The sequence below is a fragment of the Dermacentor albipictus genome, chromosome 5 (genome assembly GCF_038994185.2).
Source record: "Dermacentor albipictus isolate Rhodes 1998 colony chromosome 5, USDA_Dalb.pri_finalv2, whole genome shotgun sequence".
Classification (NCBI taxonomy): Eukaryota; Metazoa; Arthropoda; class Arachnida; order Ixodida; family Ixodidae; genus Dermacentor; species Dermacentor albipictus.
In genome coordinates this window covers 98383002-98404433 of record NC_091825.1, presented here as the reverse complement: position 1 = coordinate 98404433, position 21432 = coordinate 98383002, and the positions used below count along the sequence as shown (strand labels likewise).

Here is a 21432-nt window from a genome sequence, read left to right as displayed (position 1 = left end):
GCCACAGCAAACAAAATCTCCGCCACTTGGTGGAAGGGACGGTCTCAGCAACACTGCTACATTACCGAAGATTCATTTTTGTTCAGAAGCCACATCTTCAATAACTCACAGCCATCGCACAGCAATGTCTCGCAAGGAAACCGTGCGCCATTATACACGCGCATGGCAGTTCCTCGCACATTCGAAGGAATGACTGGTGTCGCACCTGTACATCCGTGAAGAATAGCTTTACTGTGGCTGAATTTCAAAGCTCAAAACTGGTTGTTCTTGCGGTACGCCGCCGTTGTCACGCCGTTATTCCCAGTCCTCCTCATCAGCCATCTTCGCCCTCGCCACATGGCAAAGAAAAAAACTCAGCGTCTCTTGCATCCTTTATACTGGGATACAACTATTTATTCGCCCATAGGTACAGAGCCACGATCGGCCGTGCGCCGGCTTCCATGGTTGGAATGCGTCTCTCACTTGACGCACGGACACCCAAGCAGCGCAGACGCCCGAGCCCAGGGCACTTGAGCTCAGCGGGAGCGCAGTGCGCTGGTGGTGTGGCGTCATCTTATAGAGAGGCAGATAAATGTACACAACAGTCACTCCTCCGTTCTTAATGAAAGCAGGCTATGTATATATCGTAGGCTTTCGGATAGTTCGAGGGGGACGTCTTGAAATTTGCACTCTCCCTCCAGTCTCCACGGCGGGCATGTCACTCGGGGCGTGGTTACAGCTTGTTGTGACTGCAGGGTGTTGTTCCAGTTGATTTCGAGCTCGTGTAGAATGTCGCTTGATTTGGCCATAGTGGCGGCGTAAGTGTCTGTGGAATTGACACTGTTACCATGGTTCATCCGCTAGTGTCGCCAATGTCACCAAGCCACCATTTTGGTCCTCTGCCAAAGTTGCGAAGTACCTTATCGCCCTTCTTGTAGCGTGGTCTGCGTTCCTTAGAACTAGGCCACTGCTCGGAGTGTGTAACAGCCTTGTCGTCACCCTTCTTGGGAATAACAAGGTCAAGCCTTACCTCGATAGAATAACTGAGCATCCGGTCTGCTGGAGATGTTCCATTCGGACGAGGCATTCAGTGGTACGTGAGCAGCCATTGAGCGAGCCGGAGCTTGAGGTCTCCTCCTTCCATCTTTCTGAGGCCGTCGTTCACTGTGCGGACCACTCGTTCTGCCAAGCCATCTGATGCCGGATCGAAAACAGCAGTTCGCAGATGCTTGATTCCATTTCTTTCAACAATATCTTGGAAGGGCTGAACATTAAATGGTGTTCCATTGTCTGTGACAATACACCTCGGTAACCCAAACTTCGCAAAAATTTCACGCAGGTGTTCCACCGTTTCTCAGAAGACGCATTTGATACAATGAACGATTAGCCACTTTGACTTTGCATCAATTACTACACGAAGTATTTTTCCCTAGTAACGTCCAGCATAGTCCAAGTACAAACACTCTCAGCATCCCTGCGGTTCTGGCCAGGACACTGGATCTGCTTTAGGTGACATTGGAGAATCCTGAATGCACTCTGGACACCGTCGAGAGCAGTGCTCTGTTTTGGCATCCATGTCAGGCCACCAGACAAGGGATCTTGACATGCCTTTCATGACGACAGCACCCTGGTGAGCTTCATGGAGCAGTTTAAGGATACGCTGGCGGGTAGGAACTGACACAATCACGCGGTTTCCCCCGTATATAAGATTCCGATGCCCACTCAGTTCATCACGCCTGTTCCAGAATGGTTGTAGCGACTTGTCTGGCATGCTCTGTGGCCAACCGTTCTTTACCCATTGTAAAACCTGACTTAGGTTGTGGTCATTGTTCGTGAGATGTTGCAGTTGCTTCTCTGATATATTGTCAGCTTTTCGAGGTTGTAGATTGAATTTACCAGCTCTGATGGTTATGCTGGATCTTGGTACAGCGTCTTTAGCGGCAGCCTGCTCATGGCATTTGCAGCTCCAAGGGTAAAATCCCCGTGTTGAATTCTTGATGCAGTCATGGCTGGGATTGCCTTGTCTACTCGAAAGATCCCCACCAATTGTTTGTGATCAGTCATTAGAACAAAACGATGGTACATAAGATAGACTTCGAAGCGTGTGACACCAAATATTATGGCAACAGCTTCCGTTTCTAGTTGTGAATAGTTTCGTTCTCCTCGCGTGAGGGTGCGAAATACAAATGCCAGTGGTGAGTCCACCCCATCTTGCCGATGCGGCAACAGTACTGCACCTACACCATAGGGTGAGGCATCACAAGCTAGTAGAGATCCTTTGATGGATCGTAGTGGGCGCAGAATCGCTGCTTCCATAATGCCTTGTTTTCTCTTGATAAAGGCGTCTCGTTCTTTACCTGTATATCTCCAATGGGTGTTCTTCGATAACATTGCATACAAAAGTGCTAGTAGCGTCAACATGTTGGGTAGGAACTTTCCGTCGTACGAGAGGAGTTCAATATAGGATTCTAGTTCCACTACATCTTTTAGTTCTGGTGTTTCGATGATGGCTTCTGTGTTCTTCTTAGCAAGCTGAAGTGCAGCTGGACTGATCTCACAACCCAAGTACACAAGTGATGGTTTAAGGAACCCGCACTTCTGTCTCAGCTTGAGACCTGATTCTTTGACCATATTTAGGACTCATTGGAGACCCTGCAGATGTTCTCCATCAGTCCTGCCAGTCACGTGGACATCATCTAGGTAGACGGAGGTTTCTGGGATTCCTTGCAGGCTTTATTCTATTCTTATTTGGAAGAGTGCCGGAGCTGATGCCACACAAAAATCTAAGCGGTTGTATGCGAAGGGACCTGTGTGTGTATTAATGACCAAGAATTTGCTTGTCTCCTCATCCACAGGCACCTGACTGCAGGCTTCCTTGAAGTCTAGCTTCATGAACTTGACTCCACCTTGCAATGACGCGAAAATGTCTTCAATCTTTGGGAACGGTTACTGGGTTGTAATCACTGTAGAATTCACGCCCAACTTGTAGTCTCCACAAATGCTGACGCTTTCTCTATCTGCTTTCAGCACTGGCACTAAGGGAGAGGCCCATACTGGGTGATCAACAGAACCATTGATTCCTTCATCTTCCAATCGTTTAGGTTCATGGTCCACTTTCTCTCGCAGTGCATAAGACACAGCGTGCTCTGTAGTACTGTGGCTAAGCGTAGGGTCGAAGCTCTACATGAACTGCAGGTCCCTTGAGTGCTCCACAACCTGGCCTATACATGTCTTCAAATTCTCGCGGCATGTTTTGCACCACGAGATCTGTTGCATTTTCTACTAGCTATGTCGTGTTCACCTGCCCTGGTAGAAGGTTGAATGTTGACAACCATTCCCGGCCACGCAAGTTCGGGCTCTTGCAACCAACTACCAAGAGTGTCCGTTGACTCGTAGTGTCGCATAAACATACGTCTAAACATAGGGAACCAAGCACAAGGTTGGCCTCACGGATGCATTTTAGCTTGACGTCTCTTGCCATTAGCCGGGGAAACAAACGTTGGTTGAGTCTGTGTATTCCGAGATTATGGATACCGGTGACCCAGAGTCTAAGTCCATCACCAGCGATGCTCCATCCACCTTGAAGGTTACTGTGATGTGGGTCTAGAGCCCAATTCGTTTCCAGTGAATGCCGAAAGTACACGGTTGGGTCTTTACGTGGTTCGAGACTGTTGACTTGACTGGTTTCTTGCCTTGTCAGTGTTGGAAAGACGGCAGCTCGCAAGATGTCCCACCTTGCCACAATTGTAACACTTGGTGTTGATGTGCTTGCAATCGGGTGGTTTGTGGTCATGTCCTCAACGGCGAATGCAGTGTCTCATTTTCCCTTGGGATCCGGACTTGTCTTTCCCTTTTGGTTTTATTCCTGGATTTTGCTGTCCGCTTCATACAGAACGACACTTTTTATGGTGGTACTTTAGTGGCGTCTTTTTGCATTTGATAAATGGGTAATTCTGCAAGACCTTTCTGAAGTTCCTTTGCGTCTCGCTCCACTGCTTCCGGTGTTTTCGCGATGTAAATTGTCTTTTCCAAGGTAAGTTTCTTTTCCACTAAAAGTCTTGAAAGCCTACATGGCGCCGAGAACACAACTTGTACACCGTGTCTAGTGGCAACTTTTTTCATGTTGTCTGAAAGCTTGTGGATATAATGAATAACTTCCACTCGCTTACCAGCCTCATTTCCATGTGCATGTACCCTGCCATCTGTTTTTTCCACCTGTTCAATTTTGTTTTCGCTACGGTCTTTAAAATGTTATCAAGGAAACCAGCCGCCTTTAGACGCTGGATCGGCTCATCAAAACTTTGCTGCATTTTGAATGGTGGCAGCTTTTCTTGAGGGCATTAATTAAACCATTAAGCCAATATGCCTCGCTTCGCTAGTTTTGAATGTGATGACTCAGAAGGTGGAACTTGCTTCTTAGTGCGGGGGGCATACATCCAGCAAACGTATCCAGCGTTAGAAAAAGTCAGTTTCAAGACTGAAAACCGTACTGGATTATCTGAAGCGAGTTTCTTGGGGAAATTTAGAGATTTGCTGCATGCCTTGAATGAGTTAAAAACGTCACATGATGCCCTATCTAGGTCCGCGGGGTTCTTCAGGTTTAACAATATTAAAAAATCATCAACATGCCTGAAGACTTTTGCCACCTTATCGTCAACCAACGAGCAACTTAAAGCATTGTCGAATTTAGACAGAAAATTTTCACAAGATACAGGGGCCACATTGGACGCAATACAAATTCCGTTCTTTTGCACATACAAAGCTGAAGGAACGAGTCAACAGAGACGCCACAAGTGCTCTGGAACGGGACTGCCCCATTTTCTTCAATAAGTTTCATGAACCGCTACAATCAATTCGGCATGTGGCACTGAATAGAAAAGTTATTCAATGCCTAAGGAGAGCGCTGTGTTTGCAACACGCCGTTGATCACGCAAAAAAGTCCACGACACAATCCGAAGGTGTGACGTCAAAAGGTTTTGATGTAACTAGCGTATTGAGCCAGCGTTGTGGGTGCAGTCCCACATGTTGTTGGTAGCATTTTAAAGGCGGTAGCAGAAACAAAATAAAGCGGGTTGAAAAAAGAAACAGATGGCAGGGCACATGGACGTGAAAATGAGGTTCGTAAGCGAGTGGAAGTGATTCCTTATATCCACAAGTTTTCATACAGCGTGAATAAAGTTGCCACTAGGCACGGTGTACAAGTTGTGTTCTCGGTGCCATGTGGCTTTTAAGACTGTGCGCCTGGACTCAAAACCGAAAACCTAAGAGCTTCTGCACTATTCGCCATGTTTACAAATTCACATACTGCACCACAAATGTTGTTTATCGCATACCGTTTTCGTGTAGTAGAGTGTACATCGGACACACAGGACGCTGTGTCAATGTTTGTTAAAAGAACGTGAAGCGTCTGTGACGTCAGGTGGAGGGGCAAACTTGCCCGCTCACTGCCGAAGTTGCTCTTGCCATCCTGTTTGCCGTCTTTGAATGCCGTCTTTGAAAATGCCGTCTTTAGAATGTGCCATTCACCGATGTAAGGTCTTTATGTTTTTGTTTTTGTTTTTAACGACTGCCCTGGATTGTATGGCGCATGCGCGCGTTGGTTTTCTTTTCTTTTCGAACCAAATGTTTCATTAAACTGTTGCTAGTGCCAGTGTGTGTGGTTGTCTTTTGCTCTTTTCTTGGGTACGGGTCTTCGAAGGCTGAGTTTCATCGTTTGTTTCTCAAAAAAATTAAATTACAGTGGTTCACGTGCCAGAACCACAATCTGATTATGAGGTATGCCGTAAGAGGTGCCGACTACGGGGGTGGGGAGGGGCCCGAGCCGCTTCCGGAGTTTTCCAGGAGGACGGGGGGGGGGAGGCAGCTCCCCCTCGGCGATGCCAAGAACCGCTCCCCCCACCTTAATATGTCATTACTAGAGTGTTCTGTTACCCACATCATGTGAGGTTTCTTTTGAGTTGCCTCTACCCTTTCTCCTAAATTTTATTGCGGCTAAAAGATTACTACATCTTTGTTGGCACGGACGCGTACGTCTGTTAATTCATGCTTTCGCTTTCTTTCTGCAAATCCTGACAATAGCAGGACAAGCGCATTAAAGCACCAGCGTCAGCGGTCTCTTCCACACTTTTTTTTTCATTTCAAGATTTCTTTTTAGTTTTCACTGTGAACACCACGGACAAACACAATATATGTAAATGTATAGGGGTATCATGCACCAAGGTATAAAAGTATGCTAATGCTACATAGCTAGAACGAATCAAGGTATTGTTGTTGGCCGTCGCTTGGAGATACTAAAATATTTTTTTTTGGCAGTCCGCCTCGTTACATAATTAGTCTTAATTGATTAATCAATTTCTCATATATGTTTAGATGAAAATTCTGAAGGAAAAATTTGTACAGCCACATGAAAAGCTCCTGAAAACACTTATCTGTTGCTCAATACGGGCTACATAAAAGCGTTTTTTGGAGGGTGAAAGAAGCCTGTGAATGCACGCAAAGTGCCACAAAATGCACGCAAGTGCAAAGTAGCAAAAAAAAACATTATCTCAGGCTTTCCGGCAAAGAAGCAGAGTTGCGATTTCTTGAAATCGGGCAGCGAAAAGTTGAAGAATGATGCACGTTGATGCCAGGGAAGCAAAATATAATGATGCAGTGAGAAAGGTTAATAAATTATAACTACCTGCGGTAACCATCATGCTTCAGAGTTAAGTACACATTTGATACAAAGCCATTTTACTGCGGGGCCACTAGCGCTCGAGTGCTCCACGCCTTTTCATTCAGGTTCGCATCATGGATCGCTGTTTCACAGGTACAAATATCCATTTGGGGTGCCCAGCGTTATAACAGCATCTGACGCCTGTATACATACTCTACTGGATCGAATGCGTTTATTTTTTTCTCCAGGCAATGTTAACAGCACAGAGCCTGGAAGATCAGCAAAGTCTGGTGGACCGGGCCCGGGCTGCAGCATTAGCCAACGGCTTTCTGGACTAAGAGAGCCGCCCACCTAGGGCGAAGAAAGGACACTTTCTCGCTGTTTCTTACAATAAACGTTCATTCCTCCTCCTCCTCCATAAGCCACGCCCATTTCACGATGGACAACGGCTCGTACACGAAAATTGGGAACCTGCAATTAGCGCAATTATCTTTTAGGGAGCCTTAGGCAGCAATTGAGCCTCCTCAACCAGGTCCGGTGTGTGGCGATCGTCACTGGAGTCCGGGACTGAGGACCAACCCTCCAGTGGCCATAACACTATTTTTTCTAAATAAGGTTATTTATTTCTCTCTCTCTCTCTCTCTCTCTCTCTCTCTCTCTCCTTGAAAAACACTTGTTTCCGACTACTGCCACGTGCACTGCGTCATTCGTCTCTTTTCCTTATGTTGAGCGCGACAAATCTTACATGTTTGCAATATCAACAGTTTAATGATGTGTCGCAAACGCTGTGCTCAACTCGACGAAGCAACTATGATAGTGAGCGAAAAAAAAAAAAAGACGCCTTAGAACGTGGGTTTCATTAGGCGTCATCCAACACCCTTGCACCGACTCCTCTCTCATTGCTCGGCGCAATGCGAACTGACGCTTTCATGTCTGTACAGTCGTACCTACATCTGCATCTCGAGTTGGTCTCACACAGACACGGAACTGCATTCTGCAGACAATAAATGAATTTGGCACGGTTCATGGACACTATCAAGCCTCAATTCAATCTTTGCTTGAAATGGCCTCACTCATGAACTATTCGGCTTGTTTCTGTTACGGTTGTTAGATTCGTTATTTATGACGGTAAGAGTCTATTCGAAGTGTGCTGACGTACTTTGCGAATCATTGTGCGTCTTTCTTTCTTTCTTTCTTTCTTTCTTTCTTTCTTTCTTTCTCTCTTTCTTTCTTTCTTTCTTTCTTTCTTTCTTTCTTTCTAGAGACTGGGAAGATTAAAAAAGAAAAAGAAAGTTCACTCCGGAGCCCGCATGTGCGCAAAGCACCACTTTCATCCCCATCGATTACAGCCCAGTCGTAGGAAAGAGGCAAAATTGCTGACGCGAGCAGTGCGGAAACCAACAAAGTAGGAGCGTGTTGCGGAAAAGTGCAAAAAAGAGATTATTTGCTCCTTCTGGTATTGTTTGGCCCACGAACGTTATCTGCGGCACAATAGCTACGGCGCAGTGCGAAGCCAGGGAACAATTTGTTATAGACCTGCCATCAAAACATCCAGTAAGGTAGCTGAAGAAAAAAAGCAGCCGACGCGAAAGTGCTACATGAAAGCCACATTGGCAGTTTTCTTGTTTCTTTGTTTTTTTTTCTCTTTCTCTCGCCTGCACGCCTTACGCGAGAGCGCACTGGATTGTTGCAGAAACAATGCCCTCGTGGCGCCTAGCTTAACTTCCTGCCCTCGACCGAAGACAGCCCCATCCTCACAAATACGACGACAGGGGATATAAAAGGCACAGCTAGGTCCTTTGGAGAGCACCTTACTCCGGCGACAGACAAACACATCCCTGCCGGAGGTCGCCTAACTGCGGAAACATGAAGCTCTTCAGTGCTGTCGCACTCCTATCCCTCGGTAAGACGGTTTTGGTCGCTGTTAGTGCAAGACACTGCGCCCGTGAGATCTTTAGCCATAATGCTAAGTCAAACGTTACGCAAGTTCTAGCAGCCTGGGGCATTTTGGGACGAACAGCGGGCACAATTCCCAGAGATCCAACCTTAAGTATCTCGCCAAGTACTCGCGCCAAAATTTCTAGAAGTTTCTTTTGCCAAACTGCCCCTGCCTCGGTCTATCGCTGAATTTTCTTCGCTTTCGTGCAACCGACTATGCAGAGTCGCTTAGACCTCAAGAGCTAAAGTTACCGACGTGTTTTCGCGGTGTTTTACTACGCTGGCTATGTAGACCCCTAAAGCAGCGGCGTAGCCAAGCCGAACGTGTACTTGAACCCTGGCAATTAAGTCTTTCAGAACCATAAGGGAAGCGTGAGCAAGACCTTCTTTCTCATGGTTCTACCTTTTTTTTATGGCATCCTTTTCTCTTGTTCTCGTATTTTCGCTTCTTTGTGCACATCTAACGTTTCTAAAGTTGCGTACGCCCTTGCCATAGGCAGTCTCATATTCACTTAGCTACAAACAGAAATGCACTCTCTTAGCTTAAGATTGATATAAATGTCGTGATCTTCACCCCTGAAGCCCAACAAAGAAATCAACGGAAAGAACAGGAGTAAATAAGACCCCTTGACTATATAATTGTCATCTGGGAGAACGTGAGGACGCTACTAAAGAGAATAATTCTGCGACACGAACGCTTCCCATGTTATAGTGACGAAAATGCAAGGCAAGGTTCTTCCAGCCTGAGTCTGTCGAGATGCTATCGACGCTCGAATGGCGTGCCGAATTCGATCAATGCTCAGAATGAAATATGTAATTTCGTTCCAATCTTTCGATTCAGAGGGACGGATAGCGAAGAAAAAACCGCGCGATTATACGTGGCCGCTTTTTTTTTTTAGACCCACAGCTTACGTTTTATATAATCCCCCCCGCAACCACACCTTTTTTTATGGACAAGCACCGTGTCTATACAAGGCTCTGCAATTCAGTTAATTATGTATAACGCATAAAATGACAACCTGGACGAATTCAAGAAATTAACAAGGCACATTAAACAGTCAGATGCCTTGCCTGAGCGAGATCAGTCACCGTGGCTCTAAGTAAAAAAAGAAAGTTTCCAGTCCAAAAACTTGCTGCCAGTAACATGTGACAGCGCTTCCTCTCGTGAGTGAGCCCTCTACGCGTATTAGGCATACACAGTTTGTCTTCTTACGATGAAACCTTGCAGCAGCCATCAGCGGTTAGCCGTCATCCCAGCATGTTCCTAGTAGGGAACATGCTGAAATAGTTCGCGCGAAATAATTCCTCATCAAGGAGTCAGTGGACTAAACAAAAAGCTGTCGAGTACCTTTCGTTCACGCGTGCTAGTTATTCTTGAAGAACGTTATGTATGTATAGCTTGCACTTTCCTTAGTGACGTCAAATCATGTCGCTCATTAGATATGGAACTTAATACAGTAAAAGCTCGTTAATTCGAACCGCAAGGAGAAGCCGCTTCAGTTCGAATTAACGAAAGTTCGAACTAACGAAAGTGAAGGAGAGCAACAGTACACTGCGATTTGGAAGCAGTAGGGCATGTCAGAAATTTGGCGAGTCAAAAAGTGATGGCGTGTGCCGCGGGCACACGCCATCTTCGAGTCGAAGCTCTGGGTCCGACTGTGCCACACCACCGATGTCCAATGAAACGAACGTTAGCCGAGGCTTAACACCATCAGAATGAATCGCGACGGCCGATGCCTCCTAAGCTGAAAACAGAGGTGCACAACCGATGAAGGCTGCCGAGACAAAGACGCTGAACATGTGAAGGTGGCGAAGGCCCTGATTCGTTGGTTCTTGATTGCACGCGCAGCTGCGACGTGCTTGATTCGCTGTGTTCTGGCGCTTGCCGTGCCATCTCCGCACAGCATTAGCAGCTGTACAAGATTTGCGAAGCCTCCGAGATTCGCAGCGGGCAAGAAGTCTCGGAGGTTACGTAGAACGGAGAGGCGGCAGCCGCCGCTGCCTTCTGGCTGACCCTGCGTCGCTTAGATTTTTTTCCGATTTTGCCTTCTCTCGCCGTTCTCTCCGTTTCGGAGGCAATACAGCCTTGTGTGTAGGCAGTAGGCGCGTTTCTCTGGCCGTGTGCCAGGTGAGCGTAGTTCGAATTATCCGTGAAGGAACATTCTCGTGTTCGAATTAACGGACTTCTTTATACATAGACTTCTGTGGAGCTTGGCCGGACCAAATCGTACAGTTCGAATTATCCATAACTTCGAATTATTGAAGTTCGAATTAACGAGCTTTCACTGTAAATGAGACATTTGGGCCGTTTGAATTCGATAAGTTATTCTGGTGACCACACATTATAGATGGAAGGACTCTTTATTGTTTCGCGTTTTAGAGTGAACTCTTAAAATCTACTTAAGGAACTTTATTGCGCCGTTTGCTCAGCTACGTGTATTGTGTTTGATGCACTTATGGGCATCAGCAAAGACATTTTATTGAACTGCATTTACTAACGCCTGTACCGTCCTCTTCTCTGTGTATTGTATTTTTTTGCGCAAATATATATTAGGTAACTATCACTTGCTGGGCCGTATAGAAATTCCAGCAAATAGAAGTAAACATAACTGCACGTGCAATTGCAAAGCGATGAAGTATTACTAAAGTGTACGTATGGCACATGTTCATGAAATGCTCTTATGAACAGTTCTTGTACGGTAATGCAGAATTTGAAATAATGGCACACTTCATACACTTTGCTTGCAACATGTGAACATGTTGAAGGCTAGTGCAAAGGCGTAAGACAAAAAAATAAATGTACTCGCCTCTGCCAATCTCATGAGACGGCAGATATCAAGTAAATTGTTTGAACACTACAAACACCCTTAACGCTGTAGTAGAGTACATTATTAATTGCAACATATGATTTTTAAAGTTCACTTTCACTTCGATAATTGCCTATAGTTTTGAGATTTCTCATTATTTTTTTATATAATTTCAATGAGCCAAAGCCATCTGCTCCTCGTACAGGTAGGGGCTCATATGTACTCTTGCGCAACATAACCGCAAATAATTACTTAAATAAATTTCCAAAAATTAGAGCGCGCGTTAACTTCAGTAACACGATCCCGCGCACACTAAAGTAATTCTTTTGCCGCTTACTCCTCAGCCGTTCCAGCTTGCCTTGGTGCCGGCGTCAAGTCAGTCGTCACAGGCGGCGCTGCCCTTCCCGGAACAGTAAGCGCTGCTCCACTGAGTTCTCTGCCCGCAGTCACTACACCCACCGGTGGCCTGACTGGTGTCGGCTCCAGCCCAAGTGTGGTCAGTTCCGTGGTCGGCCCTAGCGGCTCTTCGCTCGGCGGAGGCCTCACAGGTGGACTCACCGGTGGTTCCTTCGGCAGCTGGCCCGGATCCCTTGGCGGAGTTTTGGGCGGTCTCTCTGGTTCTTACCCTGGATACCTCGGTGGGCTCGGTGGTAGCTACTGGGGAGGCTACCCGGGCTCTCTCGGTGGTTCTCTTGGCGGTTACTATGGCTCTTACCCTGGCTTCCGTGGTGGATTCGGCCGCGGAATCTATGGAAGCTGGCCCGGATCCTTCGGGGGATCTCTGGGTGGTTTGTACGGATCCTACCCCGGCAGCTTCGGCGGATCTCTAGGCGGTCTCTTCGGTTCCTACCCTGGCAGCTTCGGTGGATCTCTCGGCGGTCTCTACGGCTCCTACCCCGGTCGCTTCGGAGGATCTCTGGGTGGCCTCTTCGGATCCTACCCCGGCCGCTTCGGCGGATCTCTGGGTGGCCTCTTCGGTTCCTACCCCGGCCGCTTCGGCGGATCGCTGGGTGGCCTCTTCGGATCCTACCCTGGCAGCTTCGGCGGATCTCTGGGTGGCCTCTACGGATCCTACCCCGGTAGCTTCGGCGGATCTCTGGGTGGTCTCTACGGATCCTACCCCGGAAGCTATGGTGGATCTCTGGGTGGTCTCTACGGCTCCTACCCAGGCAGCTTCGGCGGATCTCTAAGCGGTCTCTTCGGTTCCTACCCCGGCAGCATCGGCGGATCTCTAGGCGGTCTCTTCGGTTCCTACCCTGGCAGCTTCGGTGGATCTCTCGGCGGTCTCTACGGCTCCTACCCCGGTCGCTTCGGAGGATCTCTGGGTGGCCTCTTCGGATCCTACCCCGGCCGCTTCGGCGGATCTCTGGGTGGCCTCTTCGGTTCCTACCCCGGCCGCTTCGGCGGATCGCTGGGTGGCCTCTTCGGATCCTACCCTGGCAGCTTCGGCGGATCTCTGGGTGGCCTCTACGGATCCTACCCCGGTAGCTTCGGCGGATCTCTGGGTGGTCTCTACGGATCCTACCCCGGAAGCTATGGTGGATCTCTGGGTGGTCTCTACGGATCCTACCCCGGAAGCTATGGTGGATCTCTGGGAGGTCTCTACGGATCCTACCCCGGAAGCTATGGTGGATCCCTAAGTGGCCTTTATGGTTCCTACCCCGGAAGCTATGGTGGATCTTTCGGTGGAATGTTCGGATACACTCCCGGCCTTGGCTATGGTAGTGTTGCCAGCCTCTTCGGAAGAGGAGCGTATCCTTCTTTCTATGGAGCTACCTCGCTGAACCTCCTGGGTCCCCGTTCGTTTGGCATCTTCGGTCGATTCCCACCACCACCCGGTCTTGGCGCCGTGGAGCGCAGGGGACAATTCCTACCCCACCCCGTTGACATCCGCACAACCTCTGACCCTGTAACTGGTCACCCCATGGTCCAAGCTGTCTACTATGGCCTCCTGCACGAACGCATCGTGCCTGTGCCAGTCCCGGTTCCACAGGACGTCCCGTACCCAGTACCATACCCAGTTCCACAGCCATACCCAGTCCCACGGCCAGTTCCTCAACCAGTCCCATACCCTGTTGCGCAGCCAGTGCCAGTCCACACAAACACCGAAGTGCACAAGACCGACGTCGTGGCCCAGACGGAGCGCGGCCCAGGTACGTCATGACGTTGCCTACATAGCGTAGCCTCTTTTGGCAGTTACGGCTCAATAAGGCTGATTCAGTATGAAGTGCGCACGTGTTCTACTCTACTAGTGCACGTATGTCATGTACACGATAAAAAATAGCCTGAATTCACATATTTCAACGATGTTGACAACCCAGCACAGTAAGCCAGGAGTATACATGAAGAATTAGTATGAATAATTAAAGGGGAGTCAATGAAAAGGCACCCAGTCAAGAGTAGGAACGTACTTGTTTTACAACGATGAATAGTTAAGGCAACATCTGAAAGCGGCTATAATTGGAAAACACTTCAGGACATTCAAAATTTGATCCACGCACAGCTGATGATAGCTGCGTCTCTGCTTTCAATTGCATACCTTCACCGCCTATTGCTGCGCTGAGCAAAAAAAAAAAGTTCTAAAACATTTTTGTTGCTTTTTCATTTTCAGTTCTCCTCGACCAGGCCATCACTGACGTCCGATCAAACCGACTCAACTAAACATCCTCAGAGGAAAAGACCAAGTCACTTTAGTTCACTGAACAGATCGGCAGTTAAATATGTATTTGAAATAAACCAAATTCTATCTCATGAAGCTGAGCGTCGCGACTCTGTATTAATTGTGCTTTAGTCACCACAGCAGCCCTGGGATAAATTTCTAAACGGATAATGCCATACACTATAACGCATACTGACGTCGTGGCAGACATGAACAAACATACGAGAAGAAATAACCCCTATTATTAAAGGTCTTCCGCAAGTTGACCATGGAATGTACGCCGAGTGTGAAAAAAATTGTGAAGGATTTCTTTTCCGGCAGCCTCAACTTGGGAAGTATGCCACATAGAGTGTGCCCATCGCATTGTCCAACGGCGCCCTTGTCATCAGTGGCCCGCCATTGTGCAATTTTTAAACTTCAAATCTAAAATGAAGGTCCTCAGCAATGTGCCTAAGTTATAGAAAATGTCGGTACGCCGAAAGTTTGGCCGAAAGAGGTCTTCTTTCCAAAAGTTCAGTTAGCGCGAAAGCTATTGCGCAATTTCGCCATAAGGAATCGAAAAGAAAATGAGCGTGCTTGTCTTCGCTACAACATCCTTCCAATTCAAGGCAACATTTTCAACCATGACGCGTTCACGTTCTTGCAAAGCATGGCCCTTCTGTTGAATGACAGATTAGTACGCATTAGATAAATACGTTTTCAATTTTTTTCTTCTTTGAAACTTCCTTTCAGTATGACAGAGTAAGGCATGTTGTGGAATACGAACTGTGTGCAATTCCATATTCAGTGAGACAACGTGCAAGTAGATACTTGTCCGACATGACCGCAGCATGGCACTTGAGATTATCTTCGAAATTGAAGTCTCGACGTACCCTTTTTTATGTAGTTCTTGTGTAATCAATATATAGGCCGCATGTGAGGAGGCAGTTAATGTGTTAAAGCCTTCTAACCTTTTCTGGCTGAGTAATTTCAAATTTCTTGCACACTTGTAGTGCTGTTACACAAGGCCCTCGGCGACCGTGAATCCTGTGAACTATATACTGTGTAAACCATGTGGCGCTGTCGCGGCGACCACATTGCTGGCCCTGACGCAGTCGATGCTTTCGAGGTTGTCTTTAACCAATTATCTCGTTCTCGGCGCAGCCTCTATTGTGGAGATGTGCCACCTTTCAGACTTTTCGTCATCATTGTCGTGTACGCTTCCATTATGCAACCGACGCTGTCCTCACGAGCGCGACGACGACGAAGTGCACATAAACACGTCGCCATCTTGTAAAGAACAATTTCTACGCGATACACACAATGTATTCATGGTGGTGGTGGTGGTGGTGGTGGTGGTGGTGAAATGTAGCAACAGGCGGGTTTAGCCTGGCGAACAAGGCCGGCAATTGCTCCGCCCGAGCGTCTCGCACAATGCCGCTGAAGGGTTTCACCATATGTCCATCAAATTGGTATCTCTTAAGAAATCGATGAGGAGACGTGAAGCTTCTTTGCGAACTATAACTGATCCCGCGGGAAATATAAGGTCTTCCAGGCGCGCATGCGGAAGGTCCTTGTTTTGCAGATTTTTCAGGAGAGTGTCTCTTTCATCTTGGAAGTGCTGGCAGGACCACAAAAAGTGCTCAATGTCTCCTGTCTCGTTGCATGCCGTACAGTTCGGAGAATTGATTCGCCCCGTTTTAAATAACCAGGCCGGTGTATCAGCAGATCCTGTCCTGTACAGCATCGCTCGTTCTGGACCCCGACTTACATGCACAGACGCCACTGCTTTCAGAGTCTGTGCGCTGCGGAAAGCTTTGCCCCGTTGCTGCGCAAGAGCGCAATGCCTCGAGAGGAATCCGACAACAGTGCAATACGTGCAGCGCATGCATCAAACGGGTGACAAGAAACGTGTTGCGGACATCAGCGCGATTAAATATTGGCATCTTCCGCTCCAGCAGAGTGAGCTTGCTCGTTAGGATTGCAGCCATTGGGGCTGACCGAGTGGCCCTGATGAGCCGGAAACCAGACTAGGTGTGAGCTATCCAGCTGGTCGTAGTTATGAGTATTACTACAGTGTATAAGTAACTTCTGTGCTTCCATTGAGACGAAGCCGGCTGAGTAGTTCGTAATAGCTGTACGGGAACCGGAGAAAATCGTGGAGCCTCTCCTCATTGTAATTGCAAGTGCTATGCTTGCTTCTTCGGCGGCATGAATGGAGCTCGTTCTTAGTGGCGCCGCGCTTATTAATTTACCGATCTCATCGACCACGGCAGTAGCGTAGCGGTTGCCCGATCCATAACTAGTTGCATCGACAAAAATAGCTAAGCTGTGTTGTTGGTGCAGTTTACCAAGAATGCATTTGGCCCTGGCGCTTGCATTTTTCTCTAAACAACTTTATTTGAAGTATCGCGCTTACCGCCGCGTTGTTCTTATCAAATTTCTCAACAATATCGCATTTCATGGTCCAAATCGTTGTGTGTAACATTTGGTATGGTTACTTGCCTATATATAAAAAAATACGTAAATAGAACGAGAAAAGCTTATAAAGATATGAAAAGAAAGCGGGATAACAATTTTATGCCAGTATTTTGTTAGGAAGGTTAGGCGGACGGGGTAACGCATTTAATAGCTTCAGAGGGCGCGACAGAGCCCTTTGGACGCACAAATTTCGACGCGCCCATATAAGCCGTGCATGGCGCCTCACTTTCTTTCTTTCTTTCTTTCTTTCTTTCTTTCTTTCTTTCTTTCTTTCTTTCTTTCTTTCTTTTTTTTTCTTTTTTGGCACCAGCATCGTGCGACACTTTTGTTTCTTGCGCAGCCCTTCTGGTTCACCTCCTGAGGTCACAGGGGAGTAAATTCAAAATAAATCAGAAAAACATATACAGTACAAAATCCATGGGTTTCATTACAGCTATAATATCAGACCATAAGTTTAGTTACAAGTTGAGCTACTGACGTGTCTGGAATAATTAGAAATCACAGAGACTACCGGGGACGAAATTCAAAATAAACCAGAAAAAAAATAAAAACAGAGCACAGTACAAAATTCATGGATTTCATTAGAGATAGGATCCCAGAGCGCAAGTTTAGTTACAAGTTTAGCAACTGAAGTATGGAATAATTAGAATTAACTCTAAACCAGTGATTACCGCACTCCAAAGCACAGAATCGTAGACTTTAGAGACCCGCCACGTGAGCACGACTTTGGCGAAATCCCTGGAAACCCGGAAGTAGAAATCGGAAGTAATGAAGTCACTAATGACGTCACATACAAGAAGGTGGCATGACATTTAACCGGCTGATTAATGAAAAACAGTTGCCTCCGATTTCGGTTCGTGCGTTGCGTTCGCCTAAAGTTAACCTGAAGAACACCAACGCTGAAGAGCGAGTGCCTCTAAGAGACACCTAAGATTAGGGTCGGCGTACGTTTTTTTTTCCCTAAAGGCCCCTTTTCAGTGCATTGCACAGAAGAGAATAGAATTACCAATACTGATCTAAAGATAGTATACTGCAACATGATATAATGATACTTAATACTGGGAACTTAATGATATGCAGTAATGTAATAATCAAAAATATGCAATTTAAGAGACCATGTAACACGAACGTAAACGGAATTATTTCTTTTTCGGACAGTCGAAGTATGCAAGGACAAATGTATACACATATAGCCGTTTAATTACCAAGCACAATATGAAGAGAAAAGATGAAGGAAATAGTTACTCAGAATTGATTACCACAGGAATGATAGAACGGCCCCTTCTTTTCATTAACCTTTTTTTTCATTTTTTAATGTATCTTGTTCATCGCAGCATCTTGGATCACAGCTACGAAGATGTCATATAGTATTTCCTCAATATGTCCCCTTGAAGTCAATTCCATTCGCTGGCCGCTAAATTTTTAAAAATGATAACTACAGTGCGCGCTCTTTCACCACTGTTCCAAGCATATTAAACAACTTATTCGTTGCTTTCGAGTGAAAGAGCTGCTTGGAACTATACCGCACAAGCACTTCTGCGGACGCCATTTTTGCGAAGGACGAAGCACGAAGCGCTTTGCCGACTACGCGTACAAATTTATCCACTGTAAAATAAATTAACTTGTGTACATTTAAAATTCAAATGGATATGTCGACGGCAACGTTTCGTGGTTGTGCTTGTTGTCGTCGTCGTCGTCGTTCTTGTTGTCCGCACTTTTTTCATTTGAACAAGTGGAGAGCTGTTTTCAGTATCATAGAGCGTCAATGATCACAAAGAACAATTTAATAAAGAACGAAGCGAAATCACCCAATAAACCGCCCTGTAACCTGTAGGGAAGCTTCCAAGTAAATTCCTACCGCCGACAAAACCACTTGTCGAGCTCATTTAGTCGTCCAACCAGTTCCAAACTGTGGCGCTACATCTTGCTGCGCAAGAATGTGCGCTAGTGGGTCCCGTAGCCTTGGCTCTGCTGCACGGAACCACTGAAACAGGGTCTAGACGTCGGAATGTCAGCACGTTTTGTTGTTTGTTCGAAATTATGACGAAGGATAGGAAAAAAATGGCTGTGGCTTAGGTAAGGTTAAGCCCAGGATGCGAAGCATACTAGCCTTTATTTTAGTTGTTGAACCACTGTTTAGCCTGGTGAACTGCTGTTGCTTGGCTATATTTGGTTCGGCTAGACGAAGAAACAACTCATGCGTTACTCTGCTTCGCCTTGGACGCCCCGCATTGGACGCGGTGAGCGTCGAGCAACGCAGCGTTCGGCGCGGCAACGAAATGTGCGCCTGAGCAAGCGACGCACGCCTGAGCCTTAGAAACAGCTCGTTTCTAAGGCAACACCGCATTCACTAGAGGCGCTTTTGTACCGCTTTGAAGCATCGTACTCGTGGCTCAGTGGACTTCCTCTTCAGCCACCGAGGTGAGCGGACGCGGAATGTCGGGCTCTTCGCGAGCGGCTTCAGCGGCCCTTTTGGGCCGCGGTATCAGGTCAACTGAAAAACCAGGTCAGGACTACCAAATGATTCTACCAACGCTGCCAACAGGTGCGTCCGTTCTCCATACGGTTTTTTTACATGGTGACGTTAAGGCGAGGCCTTACAGAGTGGAACATTTTCGAGACGCTCTTACACGGCTGTCTCTCATGCCGGAAGTGGTTGCGCTGGGTGCATATCAAATGAACCATCTGTGGGCGGTGACTTTCAAGGACGAAGAAGGGAAAAAGAGGATTATCGCTGCAGACGCGTTTGATGTCAAGGACCACCGCTGTGTGGTCGTCGACCCGTGTGACAGAGGCGTCCGCATCAAGCTCTACTGGCTCCTTCACGGTGTACCTGACGACGACGTTCGCACTGCCTTGTCGCCTTTTGGAAAGGTGACTGAGATCACCAGGGACAGGTGGCGGGTACAAGGATGCGTTGACAAAGGGTCAACCACCCGTACTGTCACTATTAAGCTGAAGGCAGGCGTCACCGCTGAAGACTTGCCCCACCAGCTGCGAGTGGCGGAATATGTTGCGCTCGTGCACGTCCCTGGCAGAGCTCCCCTCTGCCTCCGATGCCGTGGCATCGGGCACATACGACGCGAGTGCCGTGTACCACGCTGTGGGCTTTGTCGTCGTTTCGGCCACGACGAGACCCAGTGCGTCCGAACCTATGCCACAGTGACAGGCCCGGCAATGAAGGAAGATGTCACAGATCACTTGATGGACGTGGTCGACGCAGTGGAAGCCGCAGGTGAAGGGAAAGAGATCCAGCCCTCGGTGTTAACGCCCCTCAAGAAGGCAACGACTGTTAATGAAGACAAGCCATCGGACGGCTGGAAAGACCCATGGGATGACACGGTGCAACCAACTAACTCAACAGAGGTCGAGGTAAAAGAGGCCGAAGAAACGTGCACATCAACAGAAGTGACGACCGGCGAACAGCATGACACTGACGACACCGTGATGCCAACGTCAAGTAGTGCACCCGCTAAGAGGCTTCACGAAGAGGCGTATGAGCTAGAGGAAAAGGATCAAGAGACTGGGAATGACGAGCCTCCTCCGAAAGCTACCCCGGGACGCCGACCGGCGTTCAAGCCCAAGCCCGGCGTTCCAGCCAAACGCCGTTCTACAACCCAGACGCCTCCGCGTTAGCGGAGGCGTTCCTGGGTCAGAAAAAATGTTGTTGGGGTCTGGGGACTGGGGTTGTGTGCAGGATGTGCATCGGCCGTCGTCATTGGACTATGAAGTCCAGAAAACCATGGTCCGCCTCCCTAGACCATCGATTCATCGTAGCAGATGTGAGACGGACGATGTGCGGTAATTGGTTTAGAGTTCCTCCTGGTAAATGGTAGCTAATTTTTCGACTGGTCTTTGTGTCGCGACGTTGAACGTGCGTGGACTTAGCGGGCGTAGAAGGCAGTGCCAAGTTAACCGTATTCTTATTGAAAATAATATTGACTTATTGGCCATTCAAGAAACAAAAATTGCAACTGATGAATGCACGGAGCAAATGGTTAACGTTTTCCGCCCTAGATATACCGTAAGTGTATGTCATGCGGCGGGTAGGTCTGGAGGCTGCCTTATTCTTTTACGTAGCAGTATTGCTGTAGTTGAAGCCGTCACGTCATCCGAGGACGGTAGAATGGTCCTCTGCGATTTTAATTTCTCAGAGATGCCTTGGAGGGCTTTATGTGTTTATGCTCCGAATGTAGCACGGGAGCGGGAAGCCTTTTTTGGTAATATTCAGCAGTACTTGAATTGTGAAAGACATGTCATATTACTGGGTGATTTTAATTGTGTTTGCTTTCCAGAAGATAAATCTAAGTTGACTAGTGTTTGTGATAAAAGTGCGTTGCTTTTAAGTTCGATTGTAAGGCAACAAGAGCTCGAAGACATTGGTTATGTGTTGTCAAGCGAAAGTCATACCATGTATACGCACTATCAAGGTCAGTGTCATGGCAGGCTAGACAGAATTTATGCTCCGTTAACCTTTGTACCGTTATTTTCAAGTTATCAAGTGCTACATGTTAGTTTCAGCGATCATTGCCTCGTTATGTCAACCATAGGAAAGAAACAAAAACCATCGAAATTCAGCTGGGACTTATGGAAGCTAAATGATAAGCTTTTGCAAGACGACGTTTTTCAAAAGGTAGTTCAAGAAAAGCTCGAAAATTTGCTCAGCATAACTACGTCAGCGTTCTTCATTGCAGAATGGGAACTCTTCAAAAGAGACGTTAAATTAACCGCGATTGAAAGAGCATGCGTAGTCCATCACAAAGAAAAAGAGCGTGAGAAGGAATTACACCTTAGGCTAAAATACATGCTCAGCGCAGAAGGCTCTTCGCCTGGCTTATTTTCGAAAGAAATCAAAGAAGTTAAGTCTGAACTTGAAGTCATGGATGAAGAAAAGTACAGGGGTGCGGTGTTAAGGGCAAGGGCGGAGAGATTAT

At 47.3% G+C, this 21432-nt stretch overlaps 2 protein-coding genes across 2 annotated transcripts in view; both read left to right on the top strand.

The window, feature by feature from the left end:
* Positions 1–14134, top strand: part of LOC135917244 (elastin-like) — a 21889-nt gene extending 7755 nt beyond the window's left edge. The window contains exons 3-6 of the mRNA XM_070539437.1: positions 3525–3576; positions 8461–8537; positions 11724–13532; positions 13991–14134. Coding sequence (XP_070395538.1) covers positions 3525–3576; positions 8461–8537; positions 11724–13532; positions 13991–14040 — 1988 coding nt within the window. The 3' untranslated portion in view covers positions 14041–14134. The remainder of the gene's footprint in view (positions 1–3524; positions 3577–8460; positions 8538–11723; positions 13533–13990) is intronic.
* A 4795-nt stretch (positions 14135–18929) lies between these two features.
* The window catches only part of LOC135917274 (uncharacterized), an 81851-nt gene continuing 79348 nt past the window's right edge, over positions 18930–21432 (top strand). Inside the window, exon 1 of the mRNA XM_065450822.2 lies at positions 18930–20299. Within this exon, the coding sequence (XP_065306894.2) occupies positions 18935–20134 (1200 nt within the window). The 5' untranslated portion in view covers positions 18930–18934 and the 3' untranslated portion in view covers positions 20135–20299. The remainder of the gene's footprint in view (positions 20300–21432) is intronic.